This window comes from Anomalospiza imberbis, chromosome 24, assembly GCF_031753505.1.
Source record: "Anomalospiza imberbis isolate Cuckoo-Finch-1a 21T00152 chromosome 24, ASM3175350v1, whole genome shotgun sequence".
Taxonomy (NCBI): Eukaryota; Metazoa; Chordata; class Aves; order Passeriformes; family Viduidae; genus Anomalospiza; species Anomalospiza imberbis.
Genome location: NC_089704.1, coordinates 5,738,406 through 5,762,752, shown reverse-complemented (window position 1 = coordinate 5,762,752; position 24,347 = coordinate 5,738,406). Strand labels below are relative to the sequence as shown.

The 24,347-nt window shown below is 44.9% G+C and overlaps 2 protein-coding genes across 4 annotated transcripts; one reads left to right on the top strand and one right to left on the bottom strand.

Annotated features, from left to right (window-relative positions):
* Positions 1-242: 242 nt before the first annotated feature.
* Positions 243-7,968, bottom strand: LAYN (layilin). Of its 3 annotated transcripts, none has more exons than XM_068171968.1 (8): positions 7,868-7,968; positions 7,275-7,301; positions 5,610-5,907; positions 2,949-3,106; positions 2,653-2,691; positions 2,245-2,328; positions 1,778-1,880; positions 243-1,138 (listed from the first exon to the last, which is right to left on the bottom strand). In XM_068171968.1, exons 1-8 carry the CDS (start codon positions 7,932-7,934, stop codon positions 799-801), a joined length of 1,116 nt encoding a protein of 371 aa, XP_068028069.1. In that variant the 5' UTR covers positions 7,935-7,968; the 3' UTR covers positions 243-798. The 3 variants fall into 3 exon arrangements, with proteins under 3 accessions (XP_068028069.1, XP_068028070.1, XP_068028071.1); XM_068171969.1 differs by having other exon boundaries at positions 7,275-7,298; XM_068171970.1 differs by lacking the exon at positions 7,275-7,301.
* An 11,675-nt stretch (positions 7,969-19,643) lies between these two features.
* On the top strand, positions 19,644-23,119 carry BTG4 (BTG anti-proliferation factor 4). Its single transcript, XM_068171943.1, has 5 exons — positions 19,644-19,796; positions 20,127-20,322; positions 21,037-21,174; positions 21,893-22,088; positions 22,681-23,119. Exons 2-5 carry the CDS (start codon positions 20,150-20,152, stop codon positions 22,855-22,857), a joined length of 684 nt encoding a protein of 227 aa, XP_068028044.1. The 5' UTR covers positions 19,644-19,796; positions 20,127-20,149; the 3' UTR covers positions 22,858-23,119.
* The last annotated feature ends 1,228 nt before the right edge of the window (positions 23,120-24,347 follow it).

The following is a 24,347-nucleotide window of genomic DNA, read 5'->3' as shown; positions in this document are numbered from 1 at the left end:
CTCTATTGTTGTTTCAGCCACATTTAAAACACCTTTTTGCCAAACCTTTGTTTCCTCCCAGCTTATGATTTTTTTTTCCTATTTATTTATTGATGTGCAATGGAGAACAGCAAACTTTTAGGCAACTAATACACATTTTAGTGCTTCATAGTCTTGTTCTGCAGCAGTGTTGTTCTCCTGGAGCCAGAAAATCACCTGCAGAATAAAAGGTGTGAAATATTTGTTGCACTCTTGGTTGCTTGGTCATTCCCCCTCCACTGCTTGGTCTCTGTCCCTTCCAGCAGAATGAGGGAGAGAATTGGAGGAGTAAAAATGAGCAAACTCATGGGTTGAGATAAAGAAATTTAATAGGCACGGTGAAAGTCACACACACAAGCAAAGCAAACCAAGGGATTCCTTCCCCACCTGCCACTGCTCAGCACCTCCAGGGAAGCAGGGCTCCATCACACAATACAAGTGACTTTTAGCACCTCTGAGGAGGAGGAGGTCTATAAATAAATAAGGATTTTGGATTGTCCTTCAGTTTCAAGGCAGATCTTTGGTACAAATAGGAATGGAGGGTATTAACAAGCCCTTCCCGGGGCAAAGGGGGCTTGGTGCAAAGCAAAATCTGTACATGCTTTTCAATTTGGTTCTTTAAAAACCCCTATTCTTGCAGAAAATAGAAGAATAAGGGCGCAATGCAAAACTAGGACAAACCCCACACATCCCATTATTAAACAAGTGCATAGAGAGGGCATGTAAACTCATGCTGGCACTCAAACTCCAAACTCCAGTGGGTTTTTTGGGTCCATTTCCTCAATATCCATAAATCTCATTGTCCACCCAGGTGGACTCCTTGCTCCTGCCCACACGGTCGCCGCAGAGCTCGTAGATGTCGTTGGTGACAAAGCCACTCTCAGTGCTGGCCAGTGTCACCAAGCCACTGCTGGAGGTGTCCTCGGGGTCCCTGCAGGGGCTCTCCGGCCCCTCCTGGGCACGGAAGGAGGAATTCTTTGTGGCAGGCCTGGCCCCAGCCAGGTCAGCTTGGGATTGCTTGCTGATCACTCTGTAAATGTCCAGCTTGGGGCTGTCCCTCCCGGAGTGTGGCAGCCAGGCCCCGTCCTCCTTCGGGGTCACATCCACCAGCTCCTGTCTCCTTAGGAGGGAAAAGCCATAAAACAGCACAGAGGAAAACACAAACCAAGAGCAGAACTCTGACAGGGAGTTGGAGATGAGCCTCGAGCAGAGCTGGGCTCAGGACATTCCTTATTGCAGCCATCCCAGGCTGCACTCCTGGAAAATGCCCTGGCAGGACCAGCTGAGGGACAGCCTGGGCTGCCAGCTCAGGGGCTGGGGCAGCAAAACTCCTCCTGACACTCCCAAAATCCCAGCCAGCATTCCTCCCCAGGTGTGCTGTGCCCACGGGGAAAGCGAGGAGGGGACACTGGTAAACATTATTTATTGTTATCCTTTTATTTCCATTTTTCATTTCTGAAGGGGAGCTTCAGAAAATTCAAAGCTTGAATAAGAAAAGTAGAAGGGTTAACACATGGAAGCTGTAATATTGGTGATATTTTTTTCCTGCCTGCTACGTCTGTGAATGCAAGAAAAGAATATAATGTGATTTACTTAGAATTTTCCTTCCCAATTAACTCAACCTGGAGCACCAACACCACGTTTTCAGCATTTTTTTGGCTGCAAACACTCCTGTGCAGAGCTTTTTACAGGATGGTGGAATCGGCTGTAAACAGGACAAGGTGTCACTGTTAATTCACAACACAGAAGTGCCACTCACCTCTTCATGAGCAGCCAAAAGCAGGAGATGCCTGTGATGGCCATCAGGAGAAGCAGCACAGGAATGCTGGAAATAAGGATGTAGGCAAGGCTCTGAACAGGTTCTGGGGGTAAAAATGAAGCAGGGTCATAAGAAGAAATTGCAAGTTTTTCACGGTTAATCACAGGCGTACAAACAAAACATTCACAATAAATATAATAATGAAATTCACGATGATAATATAATATTCATTATATAAAATTTGCAATAAATAATATATTTCACAATAAATAAATAATAAAAGTGGCTTTTTCACACCCAGAGTGCTTTGCATAGCTTTGGATTTTGAACATTTTTACCGCCAGAGCAACCTCCTTATTCTGTCCTGGGAAATACCTGAGGGAAGTTTTTTTTCCAGAGGCTGTTTTCTATATTATTCCACATTTTGAGTCAAACACTTGAAATGAGGTTTTGAGAGCACAGCTTACCTTTGGCTCCCCCAGCTGTTCCATTGGCACCTTTCCTCCAGCGTTCCTCTGGGAATTCTCCCTTCCAGGGCTCTGTTGCCACAGCTGGAAAGAAGCAGCTTCATTAATACAGCAGATGTTTTTTTAGAAATAATAAAAAGCAAGGCTGAGAGGAGTTTGAAGAGGCTGAGAGCTGCAAAGATGTGTGAGGTGCACTGGGACTCCTGCAGCATCACCAGCAGCAAGATTTTCCCTGCAGGATGGAGCATGGAACAGCACAGGGGAAGTGCAAGCTGCAGGGGAGCTTCTTGCTCAGGATGTTTTTTGGGTGTCCTTGACAAAGAATGGCAGAGTATTTCCACTGCAAGTCAGCAATAATTTAAAAAAAAAAAAAAGAAAAAAAATCCCAAACAAATATGTCCAACTCACCTCTTCGGGAATTGTCTATTGGAGCTCTCGTTGGCTTGTCTGGAAGGAAAGAGAAATGCAGAATTTCCTCGTGAGGCAAATGCACATTTTCCAACCTGAGCACCGTTCTTCAGCGCTCTCCCCCAAGCTGAGACCTCAAACCCTTCATACAAACCCCCAGGGAATTCATGCAAGCCACAGGCAGCTGCAGACACCGGGATTTTCCCCCCATTTGCTGCATAAATGAAAAGCTGAGCGAGGGCTTCCCTATCAGCCACCGCACTCCTCGTTCCTGAAATCCCACAGAGCCTCCTTACCCAGGGAATATTTGCAGATGAAGTTGTTTTTCATGTTGCACCTGTCGTCGTTCCACTGGAACATGTAGGGGCCGCCCAGGCCTGGCGGGGCAGAGGGTTGGTGGTAGAGCACCACGCACACCTCGCCCCCGCACGACGGCTCATCCACGTACCAGTTCCTGGGGAAACACACAAAAAACCACCTCAGGGGCACCTTCCAGCAGCTTGGGTGGGGGAAAAAAGCAGAGCTAAAGGGGTTATGGTACACCCTGCGCTTCCACTGGGGGGAATGGGAGTGATAAAATGCAATTATTTGTTCTTTCAAGTTGGATTTTTCAAACTCCGCAAGCAAGACGTTGAACAAATATCGACGAGCAAAGGGCTGAGCCCCTCACAATTACCCTTCCCTCCTTCCTGTCCCAGTCAGCATTACCAAAAGATCTCAGCCAGTACAATTAACAGATTTTTATAGCTGTTTTTTAATAAATTTGTGTCTTAAATGCAGTGGCAATGTTAGGAATGAACATGGAGACCATGGAATAAGCCAGAAACACAGATTCGGTTCTGGTTACATCTTTAAAAATGTGGGTTTAGAATTCACTATTTGCTTGTGGACAAGGTCCTTTCTTGAACATTAAAGTAGCTCAAAGTGAGCTGCAATTGTGTAGAGAAAGTCCAAGTCCTCCTGAGCTTTCACTGAGCCTTGCAGAGGAGTTTTTCCACACAATTTTAGACCTGTGCAAAATCATCATTTTTGCTCCCTTGGTCTCAGCGCCTTGCAAAGTTTTGGCACCTATTTAATGAAAAATCTGAAAAATCTGAAGCAGAACCTGGCTTCCTCTGTGAGAAATGCACCACCACAGTCTTGCAGATATTTTTTTTTTGTTGTTTTCTACGAATAAACCTCACCACCAGCCACCTGTGCCGCTTTTCCAAGCAGTGCACAGGGAGGAGGTGGCACTGTAAAATCACTGTTGGTGGGGAGATATTTTATGCAACTCAGAAAACACCTCGAAAAGTGTCTCGATTTTGCAAATTGTTCAATCCCCACTGATTCTGGAACGAGCAATGTTCTGCCTGCCAAGAATTTGCTGTGAGCTGATCCGTAGGACAGAAATAATTCCAGATATCCTGAGGTACTCAGCATGGGAGAACACCCATTTCTAGCAGTGTTTTTCCAACCATTCCAATGCTTTATTCCTCCCTCACTTCCTTCCTCCCCTGGTGTTTTCCTTGGCTTTATAATTCAGCATAAATAAGTGTGCCTCACCAATGGAAGGCAGGAAAGCTGTGCCTGTTTCTTAGCAGCAGATTCTGGTTCCAGCTTCCCATTATCCACCCCCAATATCTGAACCCCGGGAGAGACTTTCAGATATCAAATAATACTAAAACCTGGTTTTATTTGTTCATTTCTGAGTGACTGAAATGCCTTATGGGCTCCCAGAGCAAAAAGGTCACAGTTCCAAGCTGTTTTGTCATGTCTGATATAAGGATGCAAATTGGAGTCAGTGTTGCTGCTTTTATAATTTAATTATAACAAACCCTGTGGTTCCTTAAGATAAGGAGGCAGAAATCTAAAAAGTGCTGTGAAGACTTTAGTTTTCCATGTCTGCAATAAATCCTGCAGCTCTAATATATTCCCTCAGTAAGGGAATCACATTTTTAATTTTTCAGGACATCAGGCATGAACTTCATGGGATCTGCAGTGCAGGAATCTTCAGGTCTCTTGCATCTGCCTAATCAGATTTAATAATTAAATTAATTAATTAATAATTTAATTAAGTAATTTAATAATCAGATAATTTTTAAGGCCACACCACTTGTTGTTTCCGCTCCTTTTAGCCCCCAAAAATGATCAATTTAGCCTAAAGCAGACACTCCCACAGAGCTCCACCAGGAGGGGGATTCGTGCAAGGAGCGCAGAAGGGACACAAGTGACAGCTGGGACATCACAGCCTGGATTCACTGGACAAAATCCTTAATTCCTGAAGGCACTGCTCTGAGTTTCTGGGCCTTAAGCTGGGTAACTCTCTGGGGGCTCCCCTGGCAGGGGAGCCCCTCCTGGAGCAGTTCTGTGTCAGGAACCAGAGGTGCATTGAACTTTTTCAGTCTTCAGCTTCTGTTTATTGTTACCTTATCAAAACTTCAGCACACTGTCTGCACCAGACTCTGCGTGCAGGAAAACAGCACAAAAATGGCTAACAATCTCTTGTTACAAGCCCTTTTAAGTCTAATCAAAAATGAGCTACCCTATTAAGAAGTGACACCTAGATTATTTTCCTTTCTAACCCAATAACTGATCCCTACAGACCCGCAATGCGAATTTTTCTACCCAGTTACAAGATACCACCCAAACCCAAGAAGAAAGAGGAAGAAGAAGGGAACTCAAGACAACACCCAATATCCTCCCTCTTGAACCAGTCTATAACATACTAAAATTCCTAAACCTTAAATTTCTCACCCATGTGACACACTCCACTACTCTCCACAATCTCTACAATCTCTTTCACACTTTTGTGGTTTCTAGTTTGCCTTGAGGCTTTGGAAGTTTTCTCCATGAATGAGGGCCAAAGTCAGCGCTCCCCTGGGGGTCAGGACAGCCCAGAGCAGACAGAGAAATGTTCCCGGTGCCCTGGGTTTCCACACACTGCCAGTCCCACAGTGCCACTCCCAGGTACCCACCGAAATTTGGATGAGCTCCCGTCTGACCAGGAGTAGAAGCTGTGACACTCTGTGCTGTTGTCCTCCTCCTCCTTCCTCCTCCTGAGCCCTATCCAGAAGTCTCCATCAGAAGCCAGGAGGCTCCTGATGAATGATTCAATCAGCCTCTGCTCTGCTGGGCTCTCGATGCTGACCAAATGTCCCCCATCAGCTCTGCAGGCCAGGTGAGCTTCTTCATAGCTGGTCCTGCGGGAGGCATCGTGGAAATAAACGATTTTGTAGCAGGGTTTCTGTGTCCCACGCCTGCAAACCGTCTGCCCTGCAGGGAGGGAGAGAAAACTCTTACAGGAACGACGCTAAACGGGACCAAAATTAAGGCTAGAACATCAATTTGGATGAGTTTTGTGCTGTTTATGTGGAAAACACAGCACAGGTTAAAGCCTCTTGTGTTACTGGGCTGGCAAATGGCATCTCCAAATTTTTATTACTGAATCTCAAGGCTTAGGTTGGTCCTTTCATGTCCTGCTGTTCTCAGCTCTCTCATGAATTTTCTGGGATTTGCAGATCCTGGGAGTTCCTCCCATAGAAACACTGTGCCACAGCAAACTGATACAACCTTTCAAAAAGCAAAGCTCCCTGCCAAGGGTTCAAAGAGGCTTTTTAAAATGATGATTGGTTTTAAGGAGTTAAATGGTCAAAATTAGATATTTCCTTATACAAGCAGAGATAGCAAGAATTTATCTTTTATGCAATATATATCTAAATGCAATAATACACAACATATCTATATGCCATGTAGATATAATAGATCTATATGCAATAGTTCGATGGAGATTGCAGTGCCACAGAATCCCAGAATATTTGGGGTTGGAAAGGACCTTAAAACCATCTCATGGGGACACCTCCCACTATCCCAGGCTGCTCCAAGCCCAGTCCAACCTGGCCTGGGACACTCCCAGGGATGGGGCATCCACAACTTCTCTGGCCAAGCAGGGCCTCACCAGCCTCACAGGGAAGAATTTCTCATTTGCATCCAGCCTCAAACTCTTTCCTTTTCTGTACTGAGGATCACAAGATGAGTTCCCACAGCCCAATTTCCAGCTCTGCTCTGTGCTCTGCAATGTTTCTGCCTGCCCAGGGTGTAAGCAATGTCTGTTTTCAGGCTGTCACAAGCCAAGGACTGTCTCATGCAGAAGCAGCAGAGCTCATTTTGTTTCCGAGGGAAGATCAAAGTGAAAAGACACATCATCCAAAATGATGCACTCGTGTGTTTTTTTCACCAGAGCAGTCCCAATATTTAGACTGTGGAAACAAACAGTTTTGTTTTGCTCAGTAAATATTTCTTTGCAGGCACAATCTGCTAACCTACATGTTTATGTTTTTACAGAAGGAAAACATTCACAACATTTGTGGTGTGCTTGGAACAAATGGGATAATACAAGGACAGGTCATTATAAACTTTATCCTTTTATGTTGGCCACTGTAGGAGTGGGATTTTAAACACCTTTCACATTGGAATTTTTCAGCAGTTAAATAGCCAGAAATGGAGTTTGCTAATATTTTGCACAGGGATTACAATAGGAGCAGGATTTTTACAACAACAGCACTATTAAAAAATACATTTCTAGCATAGCCTGTGTTTCTCTAGGGAATTTGACACTCGGAGAAAAATGCAAAGCCCCTTACCTCTTCTGAGGGAAATGTCCACTGCTGCTGGGAGAGGCAAAAGGAAAACACAGACAGCAGTGTGTCATTAAAAATCTGCAACTCTCTAGAAGCAGTGTCACAAAAACTGCACTCAGGCTCTTTTCTGATACACAAACACATTTTTGACTCGTTAAAAAAAAAAAAAAAAAGGAAGAAAGTCTCTGCCTTATCAGCCAAACTTGCCATTACTTCCAGCTAAGGAAATTAGTTGGAGTTGATTCCTGGCTGGACTTCACTGCTCAGTTTAGGACAAGGCTGAAAGGATTCCTTGTATTCCCCCTTATCGCCTCGCTCGGCATCTGCCCGCTGACTCCAGCGAGCTCCCCAGGCCAGGGCGGCGGGGAAAATCAGCTGGAAAAGCTGGAGAAGGCCTCCAGAACGATCAAACCCAACCTTCCCCCTGCACCACCGCGAAGCAACAGCATCCCTGCCCATGTCGCGACAGCCGCCCGCGCACCCCGACCCTCCCAGCGACAGAGGCGAGGGTGGCGGGGCCGGAGGGATCTTTTCGGGACAGAGAGGATCCCCTCACAATCTCCCAGCGATCCCCGGCGATGCCGAGCCCCTCTTACCGCTGAGCAGCCGCGCCCCCGCCGCGCAGCCCAGCGCGGCCGCGCACAGCGCTGCTGCCGCCAGCATCGCTCCGCCGGGGACGGGACAGCGACAGCGACAGCGACAGTGACAGCGACAGCGACAGCGACAGCGACAGCGACAGCTCCTCCTTCCTTCCTTCCCTGCCTCCTTCCCTCCTGCTCCTCCTCGGGCCGCGGCCAGCGGGCTCGGCTCAGCGCCGGCACCGCGGAGCCGGCAGCGCCCCGGGGCTGCGCGCTCTCCTCCGGCCGCCGCTCCCCGCGTCGCGCTCCGAGCCCTTCATCCCCCAGCCTGCGCACCCCCGCTCCCGCTTTATATCCCCATCGCACCCCCCGCCCACCAGGAGCCACCCACGGGCGGATCCAGCCCGGATTTTTTTAATTTTTTTTATTTTTTTGGAAAGGTTTTTCCTTCTCTCTCCCAGACGTGGATTTGCTGCGGAGGAGCGGGATGAGCGTTATTGTTTCCTGCCGCTCCAGCCAAGCAGTGACCCATTTGATCCATCCCAACCCCAGTTTTCTAAATCTGACTCTTCTGAGTCGGAAGGGATCGCCGCAAGGATCGCTTTAAGTGAAAATCCCGGGATTGACTCCAAAATCCCTGCGCTGAGGGAAGGCCTGGGAAGGGAAAGCAGAGCACGGGAATTGTGATTCCCGCATGGATAAACCCCAGCCTTTCCCTGGAAGCTGCTCCGCACCTGTTTCCTGCAGCCCGGGCTCTCCATCCAGCCCGAGCTTCTCCAAGAGATTTTCCCAGGTGGCGGAGAAGCAGCAAAGTGAATCTGTTCCCGCAGAGAAAAACCGGGACTGACGCTTTAAAACAGGACATCGATGCTTCTGCAGAAGGTTTAAAACCTTGAGCCGCTCTCGGGAGGTCAAGGGGAGAAGCTGATTCTGAAATTGGTATTTTAAGGGGAGGAAAATCCTTTAAAATGCCACGAAAAGAGCTCACTCCAGGCCGGCAGAAGTCAGGAATTCCAGAGGGAAGTGCTGGAAAGCTGCTGGCTTTGAGCGTGTGTCACGTCTGTGAAACAGGAGCAGGCTCTGATGTTTCCTGGCTTTTCCAGAAAAATAAAAATACTTCCACAAACACTCTGTTCCCTGACCTTCTGAACCCCAGCCAGAATTAAAGCAAAATTAAAAAAATGGTGAAGCTTCCTTCTGAAAAATGGTGAAGCTTCCATTTCGTTCTCTCATCCACTATTGAGAAAGAAATGGGAAATATACAGAAAATAAAGGAGAAAACTATAGAAAACCAGCAGCAGCCTTTTAATTTCTAAATTTGGTAATAATATGTATTAGTACAGGATAAAACAGAGTAGTTATTGTAGTTCTAGTAATAATAATGATAATGATAATAATAAGGATAATATTAACAATAATATCCAGGACATCTTTTCCCCCTAAATAGAATCTGAGTGTTTAGACCAAGGGAAATAAAAGGCAGAACTTGGGCCAAGCAGACTCAGTTCAGCATTTCAATAAACTTTGAGAAGAGGAAGTGCTTTATAGGAACCAAGTGAAAAGCTTAAATAAGGAGGAAGGAAAAAAGGAGGCTTTTATGTCCAAAATGAAGACGTCATTCCTGAAAGTACCTTTTGAAATCTTGTTTTCCAGGTTATTTCTCCAATCACTGCACTTATCAGCTTTAATATCTCAGTGCTACTCTGTACAATTGTGGAATTGAATTGTATTAATTCAGATATTTGGTTCTTAACCTTCAACTCATTTGTCTCTGCTTTGTATCCTGGGAATTACAGCAGAAGGAAAGAAAAGCCTTAATAGAATCCAGACCTCTTATTCCTGGATTTTATTCTCCTGATAAACATCCGGCCAGGCCAGGCCAAACCATTTTAAATCAGTAAATCTACATTTCACTGCTGATAATAATAAAAATCCCCAAATGGAATTCTTGCCTTATTGCTCAAATCCAGTTTCTGAGAGCTTTTTAGGGAGTGCAGAGTCTGGTTTGATAACTTGGTTATAAACTGAGTTTTTGTGTTTCAGTGGGTAAAAACCAGGAGACAGCAATGGAAAAAATAGAAAATAAAATTTAAAAAAAAAGTAACAATGGCCAGGCTGTAAAGATTTCTTTCATATTAAACTGAGGAATTTAGACCCACTGCCTTATTTCTTGTGTTTTGATATGGAAAATTGTCCTTAAAAACCTTTTTTAGCTCACTTAAACTTCATTTGCCTCCTGTGCCTGGCCTGGAATTTCAGAGTTCCCCAGCCTGCAGGATGCTCTTTGCTTAAGAAATGTGTTGGATAAAGCCACCTTCGCTTCCCAGATTTATACCATTTCCAGGGTTTGCTCCTTTGGATTTGTTCATGTCTGAATCAAATCTGAAATCTGGATTTGGACACTAAGCATTATCTGTGACTGATAATAACCTGAACGTTATTCTTATTCTATCCCCTGCATTAATTTGAATTTCTTAGACTTATGGGATGCTTTTAGGGTGTCCTATATTTGTGTAAAGCCATTTACTGCTTAAAATGAATCTTTATGGCTGCCCAAAGCTGCAAACCCTGGCTTCCATCCCTGCTTGGAAAACCCCTCCAAACCCAAGTCCAATCTTCCAAGGAATTAAAAAAAAATAAAAAAAAAAAAATTCAAAAGAAGAATGGGAGCTTCAGTGAACCGTTGTTGCTGCAGCCAGGATTCAGAGCAGACTAATGGATGGTGATGGATGAGATTCCTTCTGGGGTTATTGATGGGGAAAAGGGGATTGCTGACTCGCAGGAAAGGCTTGCAGAGCTCAGCACCTCCTGCAGATTGCTCTGCCTGGCCTGGCTCCCAAACCCAGCTTTCCACTGAAAATGGGGAGTGCTTTACTAAAATTAGGGGAAAAAAAAAAAAAAGATTTCAGAGTCAGGCTGAAAATGCAATTTCTGTGTTTAATGGTTTGCCTGAGTTTGTTTTATTTGTGGGAGTTGTGTTGATGGTGGGGCACACTAATTAACCAGTAATTGGGGCTCCAGCAGAAGTTTCCATCTTTTTTCAGGTCATTTCCACTCCACTTCCAGTTCCCCAACCCAGCTTTCCACTAAAAATGGGGAGTGCTTTACTAAAATTAGGAAAAAAAAAGGGATAATTGCAGAGGCAGGCTGAAAATCTGAGTTTATTTGTGGGAGTTGTGTTGATGGTGGGGCACACTAATTAACCAGGTCAGTAATTGGGGCTCCAGCAGAAGTTTCCATCTTCTTTCAGGTCATTTCTACTCCAGCCCAGCTTCTCCAAGGATGGGGAAAACTGCCACCACAGGCCTTCATTTCATTTATTCCACAAGAATAAACAGAGGGAAATGTGAGAGCAGAGGCCTCGGTGAGGCTGAGACGAGCCCAGTCAGAATGGGAGTCAAAGCCTGGGAATTTGGAGAAGAAAAAACCCAAAAATCCACTTTATCCTCCACTTTATCCATTTTATCCTCCACTTTATCCATTTTATCCTCCATTTTATCCTCCATTTTATCCATTTTATCCTCCATTTTATCCTCCATTTTATCCTCCATTTTACCCATAAAAATCCATTTTATGTTTTTTAGTGGAAACGAGCTGGAAATGAGGTGGATCACCAGGAAAACTGGCTTGGCAGGAAGGCAGCTCTTGTTTTATTTCACTGCCCTGTCTGTTGGTGTTTCTGTCTCGTGTCCTCAGCATTGCTGTGGCTCTGATTCCTGCTCCCAAATTCCTGCTCCCAGCATTCCAGGCCTTTTTACCTGGCTGTGTGGCTAGTGATTGTTGCTTTGGGCAATCAGCTAACTACACTGCCTGGCAACCAGGCTGATGGCAGAGCCTCTCACCCCTACTTTTTCTTTCAAAAAGCCCCTCCTACAGCAAATTCTGGCATTATTCATTATTTTCTCCAATTAAAATTCTTAGTTAAGCTAATTGGTCAGAGAAAAAAAAAAAACAACTTATACCTACAGTGAGTTTAATATTGCTCAAAACTCCCTTCACTTACCTTGCTTAATAAAATATGGAAAAAAAAAAAAAGAAAATTATTGCTATCTAGCCGATAAGGTGAAGGATGCAACCTAAAATAATTCATAGCCCAGCCTGTGTGTGTTAAAAATTAAGTATACAGTAAATGAATCATTTAAAATCAGACAGGATTCTCGGTGCAGGAAGATTCCTGAGGATTTTAGCACCAACTCCAAGAAATCCAAGATTTCACTTCATATTACCAACATGCAACACACACTGCTGTGGGCGGGTAAAATCCTGGAAACAGAGCTGCAGGTAAATCCCATTATTCACGATTTTGCAGTAGGAATAAGGAAGTTGGGAGTTTCCAGGCCGAGGCTGGAGCAGGGAATGCTGTGCCTTGTTTTGATGGCAGTGAAGTTAGTGATTGTGGAATTACGGAGACAATCAGCTAACTACACTGCCTGCAAACCAAGAACTTCTCCTGGAGTCATGGCAGGCAAACCTGGAACGAAAGAAAAAACTTCCAGTAGTTATATTCATATTCTCCATCTCCTCAAACGCTCTTCAAATAATAAGAAATTGGCAATAATGGAAAATATTGGTCATATCACCCTTATTCTGCTAAATTCCAAATATTTCTATTTCTATTTCTATTTCTTTCTATTTAATTTAGATTTAATTTCTATTCCTATTTCTATTCCTATTTCTATTTCTATTCCTATTTCTATTTTATTTCTATTTGTATTTCTATTTCTGTTTCTATTTCTATTATTTCTATTTCTATTTCTATTTCTACTTAATTTATGTTAATATATATTTATACCTGTATTTATATTTGTAGCTATATTTATGTCTATTCTTATTCTTATTCATATTTATATTCATATTCATATTCATATTCATATTCATATTCATATTCATATACTTGCAAAGTTTAAATACATTAATGTATAATATTTATATCTATATTTAATATTTACACCACATTTTAGGAATTTTTACTTATAAAAACTGCAGTGAACACGACACAAAGACCATTTCAAGAGTGCAAAGACAAAGCAATTAAACACGAAAATATAAATTATTATGCTGCACCACAATGGGAAAGGGAGATAAGGAAAAGCTTGGCATGGACTCCTTGATGCATCGAGAGGTAGGAGTGCAAATCCAGCTGCAAAATTGGCCAGATTTGGGCAGATTTGGGCAAATTTGGGCAGATTTGGGCAGATTTCCATGGAAATATCATCGTGCCTGGTTTGCAGCATCTCAGGTGTTTGTTGTCCCCATTCCCTGCTGGCTCCATGTCCTGGGCCGTGGATTTTGTGCCATTTCCACGTGGAATTTCCCAGAACAAAGTACAGTAGGGATGGTGGAATTTCACCATTTCCCTGAATTCCAGAATTATTTTCCCCCCTAAACAAACCACAGGAGCACAGATCGTGCTGTCAATCAGGCATCAGAATGCTCCAACTTTTACACTCATTTGAGGCAGCTAAAAAAATAATTACCAGATCTGTTCTGAGTGTGTGTCAGGAGTTCTCATCAATTACATCTCGTGTCTGTGCAATTAATAATGTGATAAAGCTCTTTGATATAGATGATCAGGCTAAAACAGGAATGAGACACAATCTGGGAGCTTGCAAGGAGAAGTCTCCCTGCAAAGGAAACAATTTTGCCAGTTTCCCTCCATGTGGGAAATGGATTTGTAGAGAGTTCTCAGGGCCTGACGGAAGGCCCACACCGTATGCAAACTTGGAAATAAAAAAATACTGACTTAGAAATGCCATGGGATAAGACAGGTATTGTTGAGAGAGAAATAGAGGTAGAAAGAAGTTCCAAAAGATGGCCTTACAAATAAAACTAGATACTTCAGAGAAATAGAACTATAAAAAATACGCTGCAGTAAGACCCACAAAGAGTAGTTTTGGATGATTGGCTTTAAAGCATCTACAGCATGGTGTGACAAAAAGTTAATAAACCAAAGACGACTTACAGTGTTTTGTAATTAAGAAATAGTTAACTGCTAATTGTGATAGCGTGAATTACAACATCTATATTATCTCACCCTTCTCATAAAACTAAAAATAGAATAAAAATTTTTACAACACCTCTCTGAATCAAGGAAAAAAATATTATCCAACACCTCCACAAACACCTTAAAGAATTCAGCACTTACCCTCGAGCAGCTTACCTTGGAACAATCCTGAAAAGGACAGAGTTTGGATAAAAATGATTTAATGGCAAGGGAAAAACGGGTGGATTCTTCCCTGTTCCCTTCCCCAGGAGCCTTTCCCTGGGAGAATTCCCCTGGGATGCTCCCATCTTTTCTCCTGGGGTGTTCCCATCTTTTCTCCGGGGATGCTTCCATTTTTCTCCTGGGATGTTCCCATCTTTTCTCCTGGGATGCTCCCATTTTTCTCCTGAGGTGTTCCCATCTTTTCCCCTGGGATGTTCCCATCTTTTCTCCGGGGATGTTCCCATCTTTTCTCCTGGGGTGTTCCCATCTTTTCTCCTGGGATGCTCCCATCTTTTCTCCTGGGATGCTTCCATTTTTCTCCTGGGATGTTCCCATCTTTTCTCCTGGGATGCTCCCATTTTTCTCCTGAGGTGTTCCCATCTTTTCCCCTGGGATGTTCCCATCTTTTCTCCAGGGATGTTCCCATCTTTTCTCCTGGGATGTTCCCATCTTTTCTCCGGGGATGTTCCCATCTTTTCTCCTGGGATGCTCCCATCTTTTCTCCTGGGATGCTCCCATTTTTCTCCTGGGATGTTCCCATCTTTTCCCCTGGGGCTCCTGGCTCCGAGTGTCCCCAGGGCAGCCCCAGCCTGGGAGCTTTGTGTACTCCTGTCACCATGGCCACCCCTGCCAGGGGGACCTGGGGACAGAGCAGGTGGCCCCAGCCGTGGGAGCTTTGTTGCAAGAGAGGTTTCCATGGGCAAAGTCAACATGGGAAACACACCCGGAGTTTGGAATTTCCACCCAAACGGCCCCAGGGGAGGGTGAGCCCTGGTGGCACTGGTGGCAGTCCCAGCTCATGTCCCTGGGGCTCCAGCCTGGTGTAATTCCCACCAGGAGCCCCCAAAAGAGCTCAGAGGGGTGTCCTGTGCTGTGCCACCGCCTGCTCCTCTCCCCCTGGTTTTTGGGGGTGCCCAGCCATTGCTCTTCGATCTGTTCAGCTCTGAAAATCATGGCCCGCAAACAGAGGAAGCAAACCCAGAAAATTTAAAAGAGTTATGGCAACAGCTCTTAGACCCCATAAAATAAACCCAGGTAGCTTTGCAGTCTTTCCTTTGTTATTTAATTTTAGAACATCCTGGATTGACACCACTGGCGTTTTTTAGGTATATTCTATTACTTAAATCACAAAATCTTAAATAAAATTCTATGGAAATATGGAAATAAGGAAAAGATGGAGTACTCAAACCCTTACAATTTTTGTGGTGGTGATCAGAATCAGCTTCTGGTTCACTCCAGTCCACAATAATTCTTTTTTACAGCGACTGCATGGCTTAAGTACAGGTGTGTAAGTTTGTAACATCCAGGTAGGAGGTTTCTTTTCTCCTCTGATTTAGTGACCCATGGAATTGGTGCCTCTGAATGTACCAGGACAGTGAGCAAACAAATGCAAGCTGCTTTTCCCTCAGGAGATTGTCATCGAGGATGCTTTTCCCCAAGGGAATCACTCAGGCTTCCTGATTTTTATAGCAATACCTACAAACTGCAGCTGCTTACCTGGAGGAGCTGCCTGCCTTCCATCACCCACAAAAAAATCAAATGGCTTGCAGAGGGGGGATTGCCACTGGCAAGCTGCACTTGGCTTCTTTATTTCCATGTACTCAATCCTTTAAAACAGGAAAACTGCAAAAAAAGTCCTGCAGGGGTGGCTCCTGCCAGAGTGTGCTTAGGGGAGCTGTGTTTGCTCTTGGTGTGGGCTGCAGTTACTACAGAAACTGTCCCTGGGTCTGTCCCTGCATGGCTCAAGCCTAGGCTTGCCTGCTGACCCAGGGGACAGCTCATTTAATCTGGCTAAGAATGCTCCTGCCCAGCTGGGGGCCTGATTTCAGTCCCACTCAAGGCTTTGGACACATTTCCCTGGTTTCAGCGAGCTCTGGATCAGTCCCATGGATATCCAGGCACTGGTTTTCCGTGGTTTGGCTTTTTTTTTCTGTTCCTAGTAAGGATTAAAACACCATCATTTTACAAAAGGCACAAACATCTCCTCATTTACCTCCTGCCTCCTCTCAGTCAGAACACTGGCTGTCCGTCCTGGGTTTTGCTAAATCTGCTGGGATGAGAACAGTTCCTTTTTGGAGGGAGCTGGGGATGAATGGGAGCACAATTTGTTGGCTGCTGTTTCATGATCTCTCTCTCCTTGGCATGGGCTGTGCCAGCTTTGGTTCAGGCATTTTCTTCCTCAGCAGTTATTACCCAAACAGGGTTGTCTTTCCTTCCAGTCAGTGGCATCTGACAGCTCTGGGAAGGATTCGAGCCTGATTAATGTCCCTGATTAATGAGCCAGTTTTCCTTTCGTTGCAATGGGGTGTGGTATTTATATTTTTCGAACAGAGACATGATACTATCTCTGAGGATTTTTCTTGGGAAGTTGTGAGACGTAGTGAGAAAGTTTAGAGAAAGAAGAAAACAATTTTTATATTTATTTGTTGTTTTTGTTGTTTGGTATATGCAGAATGTGTTATGGAGGTTGTTTACTGAGGAGTGATTTGTTCATTGGACAGTGGTGACGGTTGTTTAGATTGATTAGTTAATTGGGAAAAAGTTGTGTCTGGAGACAGTCATGGGTTTTTCTGTAGTATCTTTTTGGTATGACATAGTTCTAGTATATTATAATATTCATATAATAGAATTTAGCTTAATAAAAGCAATTCATTCAACCTTCTACAACATTGAGTCAGAACACCAGTCAGTTTTTCCCCCTTCAAAAGTCACTACTTTGGTAATGGGGTGCCACAATCACCCCCTGCTCTTCTGCTTTCTTTGACATTAACAGGAAAAAATGCTTGAGCTCCTGCATGGCATCAAAACCACCAAGTTTAAAAGTTCTCACTACTTTTATATCAACCACAGCTGGAATAATCAGAGCCAACTTGGTGAATTGCTGGGGGCTTTGCCTAAATTTGCCCACGTTTGCTGTTGCAAATGTGTGGAATTGTCATCCTCCAAGCAATACCACCTGATGCAAGGCTGGTTTCTCAGGTGAGGGCTTTGTTTGCTGCTCCCCTGCAGTTTCTGTGCCGGCTATGGCAACAAGGAACCCAACAGAAGGAGGTGGAGGAGGGATCCGGGTGGAACCCTGGAGTTTTAGACTTTCTGTGCTGAAAGAACGTCAATTTCGGAAGCCTTCTCCACGGCCTCAAGAGAACACTGCATTTGACCTGAGACCGTGGAGAAGGCTTCCAAAAATGATTGGCAGCACTGGGATTGTGGGTGTGGAGTTTGGTTAGAAGTGTGTGATATCACAGGGTGGGAAATGTAGAGTTTAACACCCAAATACAGGATCCAGCCTTCCCTCTTCTGTCCCTTGTGCATCCCAGCCCTTCACCCCTTTGTCACAGAATTTCCCCGCTCACAGGCCCTGCCTGGGCTTGCTGGATTTAGCAGGAGATGCCTCAAAACCCCATCCTGTGTCTCTGTGTGACCCCAGCCACCCTGGCATTTGGGACAGGATGGAGAATTCCTGGGGCTGAAACGTGGCAGGGTCAGGAACGATGAGCAAACGGGGCACTCCCCACCATGCCTGCTGCTGTTTTGCACTGGCAATGCTGCTTTGGCTTGGGCGGCTGAAGAATTGAAGGAAATCAATTGAAGGAAATCAAAGTTGAGAGGAAGAGGTCGTGGCTTTTATTAGGTTACAATCTGGTACTGAGGAAAAACGATGTGAAATCAAAGAAATCAGACTTAAAATCCAGACTTTGGCCAGAAAGACAAAATCATCCCCAGAGGAATCCCAATCTGTGTGTCTGGGATTGTCTAGGAAACCCAGAGTGGACTAAATTTACCGAGAAAAGCTTACAAAATTATAATTATGTGCATTATGTGCATTACTCATCATTTTAAAGTGGCAAATCTTGCTTTTTGACATTTCCCTGGACACCAATTTTGTCAGCTCAGTTAAAAACCCACAGATCTGTGGTGGCTGCCCTGAGGTTTTTTGCAACACCTGCTTCTCCTGCAGTTCAGCCACACTGCAGCAAAATCCATGTGATCAAAACTTTAAAGTCACTTGAGAACTTTTATTTTGGGTTTGTTTATTTATTTATTTTTTGACACATAACCACGGAACAGATTTTTGAAAACATAGAAAAAACTGATGTGGCTGCAGTGTTTGCAAGGGAATCCACTCAGTTAAAATGACCTTTGTAAAGGAAGTTTAATCTCCAGAATAAAACTCAGCCCTCAGGCATGAAGAGCCAGTTTGGCTGCCCGAGAATGCTCCAGAGCTAATTCTGGATGCAGACAGAGTCAGAACCTTCACAGACTGCACAGACAGAGGCCAGGAAATGTTGTGTGGAAATTCTTCCCAGCAGCAGTTTCCTGTTGTCCTCCAGCATTCCCCAAAAACCAGAGCAGGCTGGCCCTGCCCTCTTTTCTCCACGGCAAAGGAAGGAATGACTCAGGGAACAAAATCCTTGTGTCTCATCCCAGGAGCACATGATGGGCTCACAACACTGGGGGTTCAGTGTCTGAGCAGAAACAAACCTGGAAGCTTTTTCTGAGGATCCCTTCTCTGTCTCAGACTCTGGTTTCTGCTTCTTTTGGGTGGTCATGGAAAGGGAAAGGTCCCCATGGGCTAAGGAGGTGTTTTGATATGTCAGATGAAGGAAGAGAAGGAATATGGGGCTGGTTTGTGCTTTATTACTCATTCCTTAAAAGCAGAATTTCTTCTGAAAGCCTTGCTCTTTTTTTCTTTTTTTTTTTTTTCTGTGTGATGCAGAAAAAAATTAAAGAGCGAGGAAGGAACTGTGTGAGGGGAGAGAAGTGGAATCCAGAAATAGCCAGAATTTTGTGGTTTGGGGACACAATTTGTGCCTTCAGGCTCTGAGTTTCTCATCCCCTGGCTCTGAGTTTCTCATCCCCTGCCTGGCATCACCCCAGGCTGAGATGTGAGCACAGGGACTGAGGGGCTGCACCATCCCCAGCCCCGTTAGGAGCCACTTTTGAACACTCAGCTCTTTTTGCCTCCCTTTGCTCTTTTCCCTCTGCAGTTCCTGGGGTCTCACACTCGAGACAACTTCCTGAGGCAGCAAAAAGGGGAAAAAAAAGGAACAATCAGCTGTTCTCTGTGCCAAACATTTGAGGAACTGAGACATTTTCTGTGTTTTAAATGCCTGAAAAACGATATAAATCTGTGCTGATAATGTGAATTAGGAAGGTCAGTGATGTGATAAATCCAGAATCAAGCAGTGTTCTAAATAAGGAAAGCCAAATGTGAAGGTTTCATGTGGAAAATAATCGAAAAAAATAGAAAAAAGAGAAAAAAGGAAGCAGGAAAAGGAAAAAAATAGAAGCAGTCCAGCACCATTCTAATAATTAATTATTAAGCTGGGTGCTGTTTCTCATGGTGCATATTAAATATTCCACAGGGATTTATGGGGTAGAGTGATGGGCACAACAGAATTCAGAACAGAATCAATGAAATCACCCTAAAAGAAGGAGCTGATGTTGGAATGAAGCCAAGGAGCTTGGGAATATCTCTGGAACAGGTTGTTAATTAACCCAACACACACCTGCGGCTCCTGCACACCTGAATATTCTTACATTCCTCAGCTCCACATGGTTCCTGTTCCATAAAAAGCCTGACCAAACGCTGCCAGGGAAAGAGGGAGGGAGCCTTTGGCTGTTGGGGTTTCTCCTGTGTAGATGGGCCAGGGCCTTGTGGTGTTTTATCTGTTTTCTTGGTGCCTCTTTAAGCTGTTTGTGAAGTTTATCTCAAGTTTTTACTCTCTCTGCTGTGAAAAGGTGATATTTTTTTGGTTTTTTTTTTAACATAAAAAGATCTATATTTGTATGGTTGGTTGCTTGCAATATGTGTGACAAATAAGAGCTATTACATTTTACCCTTTTTTTTTTTAATATTCTCTCTTAACTTGCTTAGTGCAGGTGCCTTCTAGTAATGCATTAGACTGGTTTTAATATCCCAAACTAAATTTAATCTGCTGTTTGGCAGTAAGGCTTATCCAGGCTCTTTCCATCCTGGCTTGTGCAGCTTTTGCAGCATCAGTTCTTGGAACCTGCTCGTGCCTTAATGTTATTAAATCTCTCTGCTGTGGTGTTCCCTCTCTGCTCCAGCACCTCCTGTGCTGCAATTTAAGATGAAAGATGAAATTGCTGCCACGGTTTTCTTCATCACGAAGCTGGTGAAGAGGGAAGACAGGCTGAGCAAGCACAAAGTGGAGAAGTTTGCAGCGAAGCTGACTACGGTCCTGTTTGAAAAGTACAAAAATCACTGGTACCTGGACAACCCGTCCCGAGGCCAAGCCTTCAGGTGAGAGGGGGCTCAGGACAAGAACCTGGAGCCTTGGGTTGGCATTCAAGAGGCAATTCCTGGAGGCCTTAAAGTCAAATAAATAATGCAGAGGGAACCACCAGGATACCCCTTAAGCTTGAAGGAAGAATTCTTAATTGGTGAAAGTTACTTTTTTTTTTTAACCTGTAAATGTGTGATTACAGGTGGAACACTGAGGGTTTTTTATTTTTTTTTTAAACTGTAATGTTTTTTTAAACTGTAATTGTGGGATTTTTTTAAACTGTAAATATTTTCTTTTTAACTGTAATTGTGGGAATAGAGAACTGAGGTGGAAATCCTTTTTTTTACCTGTAGATATGTGATTAGAAAACTGAGGTGCAAGTCTTTTTTAACCTGTAAATGTGGGAGGTGGAAATCTCAAGTGTCTCAAGTAGCCCCTGACTCCCAGGATGCAGAATTCAAGTGGTCTTAAAGTGACTTTTGGGATGGTTTTGTTTGGAACACTTAAAGCAGAGACATCAGCTATTGATGAGAGCTGACAGCAGAGTCCTGTTGGAGCTGATAAATCAGCTCGTGAGGCTGGATGGCTGCCTGGGGCTCTAGGGGAGAACCTGCAGCACCAGCCTGAGAGTGCTGAGCCAGCAAGCAGAGATTTTGGGCGTGCTCTGCAGGAGCAGAGCCTGCAAAGCTGCAGTGAAACCCCGACCCCAGGTGCCCTCTGCTGTCCCCCAGGTGCATCAGGATCAACAAACACCAGGCACGGGATCCCCTGCTGGAGCAGGCTTGTGTGGAGAGTGATGTGGACTTCAGCCTGCTGGGCTTGCCCAAGGAGATGACGCTGTGGGTGGATCCCTTCCAGGTGTGCTGCAGGTGAGCTCACGGGGATGCCTTGGGAACAGAGCTAAAAGGAATAGATAATCAATTAATAAATAAAATAAATAAAAATAAAACGAATAAAAAATAAAATAAAGTGCATAAAATAAAAATAAATCATTAAACAAATAATTAAATAATTCCTTTAGCCAGAGCTAACTGAATAAAGCAGGGACTTATTGAAAGGCTTCTAAAGGACACACCTTGGGCTGCAGAAGAGCCCAGCTGTGGCTACACCCAAGATGGACCCTGAGTCATGAGTTTTCACACTCTTATAAGTTTTGGTCCATTTCCATATTGGGTTAATTGTGCAATTCCAGCTCCAGGTGATGCAGTCCCATCCTCCCAGTTTGCTGTCCTCCATTCCCTGCTGTTTTCACTTTTTGGGGCTGAAGCTGCAGTGGTGTCCTTGGTTCTGGGGCTGGAAAATGTTTTTTTGGGTTTTTTTTGTGTGTGTGACTGAGCTGTGAGAACTTTATACGGAGTTCAGAGTTATAAATGACACTTTATACGGAGTTCAGAGTTATAAATGGAGTACAGAACGTAGGAAATACAAAAGCTCCAACTTAAGGCATCGCTGGGGGCTGACAAACACCAAGTGCTGGGTGTTCCATCAGCCTAAGCCTGCTCCCAGCATTAACTCCTGAGGGTCTGGTCCCTTTTGGTGTGAGCTGGCTCCTGCCAGAGCAGCAGCACCCACCTGCAGCCGTTGCAGGTACGGCGAGAGGAGCCGGCCCTTCACCGTGGCACGCTTTGATGGGGAGGAGAACCCCGAGCTGCCGCAGCAGATCAGCCTTGCCGTGGGCAGGGCAGCCCTGGACTATCACTCCAGCAGCTCCTCGGATGAGGAGAGCTTCAGCAGGGAGCCCAGAGCCATCCCCACCGTCAGCAACCCCAACAGCATCTACCAGGTGAGCCGGGGCTCTGGCTGAGCTCGTGGCCCTGAAATCCCTCCAGAGAGGTTCTGGCAGGTGGGGGTCAGGCTCTTCTCCCAGTGCCAGGGTGGGAGGAAACAGCCCTGAGCTGCTCCAGGGGAGGCTGAGGTTTGATTCCTCCCCAGCAGAGTTTTCCAGCCCTGGCACGTGGTGTCACTGCCCCATAAAAGTCTGGCTTTAAATGTCAAACTTGTCCATGCTTTGTGAAACAAAGCTGAGAAACCTTGAGCCTATTTCTTGCTAGCTGACTCTCCCTGTGCCACTCCACGTGTTTGAGCAGCAGTGTGAAGAACCGAGTTGCTCCCACTGGATGGTGACCAGCCCTGATGGAGTCACCGTCCCTGATGGGGTTTAAAAGTCGTGGCCCTTGGGGACTGGAAAGTCCTTGGAAGGCTTTTCCCAGCCTCAGAGGTGCTGTGGGTGGGATGGAGCTTTGGGAGGAGGCAGCAGTGGTGGCTCAGCTTCCTCGGGAAGGAGCGGGGCGGAATTGGGACGGCCTGACCGTGCTGGGGAAGGAGGGGCGGCATTTGAACTCTTTTTTTTTTTTCCCCCGCTTTTTGCTGCTCAGTTTGGTGACTTCTGCAAGGCTCCCCCCCAGCCCTGGTGGCAGTACCTGCACAGGAAGCCCCACGTGCCCGAGGGCTCCCACTTTGGCCAGCACAGGGGCTACAGGAGCTACAGGCCCACGGCCGCCTTCGCTGGCCCGCGCGTGGACAGGTACCACTGGATCAACACCAAGAGGTAGAGCCAGGGCTCCTCTGGGATTGTGGAGCCCTGCTTTTGTGAGGGGGTGAAGGCTGGCACTGCAGAACCTCATAAAAACAGCACTTCTGTCCAATCCCTGTCTCCGGCTCTGCGTTTGTGAATATTTTGGGGGGTTTTTGGGCGGGATTTTAAATGTTTTTAATTGATGTTAACATAAGATTGAAGATGTGATGTGAGACTCTTCTTGTGAGTTAAAAAGGAAATGCATAAATCAATAAATCTGCTAATGTTTTTTTATCAAAGCCAGCTGCTGGTGGTGCCTTGAAGGGTGTTCAGGAGCTTTTTGGTGGAAACATCAGCAGGTGAAGAAAGATAAAAACACCCCCAGGCTGCTTTGAAAAACACTTTGTTACTTCTGGCAAAGGTGTCAGGAGCCAAGACCTAAGTAGCACCAGCAGAAATGTCTGGTGGTATTTTGTGACCCACAAAAATATTTAAATTCTGCTGTGCCCCCATGAGTTTTGTACTGATGGGGGTAAAAAAAAAAAGAGCTTTGAGTGACTTTGCTCTTCCCTCACTTGCTTTTTATCTACACTGGAGGCTGGGCTGAGGTTTCACTGGTTGGGAAATACTGAATGTTTCATGTTTTGGGGTTTGGCTCTGGAATTTGGGAAGAGGAGAGATGGATTCCCCAGGTTTAAGAGCAGGAATTGTTTTGGACAGTGCGTTCCTGTGTGGTTGGTAGCACAGAGCTGAAATAAGGCGACTTCAGAAGATGCTTCAATGGTGGAAAATATTAATTTCTTGCACTTTAAGTGTAATTAAACAGATGTAATTAACCCAAGTAACTGTATCTGCAGTTTTTGCTGTGTCATAAAATCAGAAAACTGCAGCTCTCAGCTGCAGAGGCCTCAGGACACCTCGTGGAGTGATGCATTAGTTTAAAGAATAATTTATTTCACACTAGGAGTTGAGTGGTTCTATTTTCTGCTCCTGTTCCTGGAAACTTGGAGTCTGGGCTTTTGCAGCAATATTTCTTCTCAGCACTTGGATGTGGCCAGAAATGCCATTTCCTCTGGCCAAAGTCTTGCCACTTCAATTCCTGCACTGCTTTCCCTCCTGATTTAATGAGCCTCTGGGATGGAGGGGGGAAACCTGCTGGAATTAAAGCAGAAATGGAGGATTTACTTTGGATTGAAGCCGAATGCCCAACGCAGAGGATCAGGGGCCAAACCACAGAGTTCTGAGCATCACAACTTTCTGCCCTGGGCTATTTCCTCTTCTAATGCATTTATTTGTTTTACCAAACTCTCCTTCTCCGAGCTGGTTATTTCAAGGTAGTAAGAGAGCAGATCTTCATTGCCTTCACTGCTTAAAAACTGCTCTTCATCCTCTATAATCTGCACCAGCTCCTCAGTTAATGCATCCACTTTATCCTCCAGCTCTGAAGGGGAAAAGGAGCTCACGGGTTCCTCTTCAAGGCTAAAAAACAGGGAAAAGTTTAAATTGAGAGAGAAGAAATGCCAGTAT

Bases quoted from the DNA above. Each gene is read 5' to 3' on its own strand.
- LAYN (XM_068171968.1), bottom strand. From the start codon at position 7,934: ATGCTGGCGGCAGCAGCGCTGTGCGCGGCCGCGCTGGGCTGCGCGGCG. The intron at 3,107-5,609 runs GTGGGTACCTGG...GTGTTTCCCCAG, and splicing joins GGGAGCTCATCCAAATTTCG to GAACTGGTACGTGGATGAGC. The intron at 1,139-1,777 runs GTGAGTGGCACT...TTCCCTCCTAAG, and splicing joins TTTTGGCTGCTCATGAAGAG to GAGACAGGAGCTGGTGGATG.
- BTG4 (XM_068171943.1), top strand. From the start codon at position 20,150: ATGAAAGATGAAATTGCTGCCACGGTTTTCTTCATCACGAAGCTGGTG. The intron at 21,175-21,892 runs GTGAGCTCACGG...CAGCCGTTGCAG, and splicing joins CCCTTCCAGGTGTGCTGCAG to GTACGGCGAGAGGAGCCGGC. The intron at 22,089-22,680 runs GTGAGCCGGGGC...TTTGCTGCTCAG, and splicing joins ACCCCAACAGCATCTACCAG to TTTGGTGACTTCTGCAAGGC.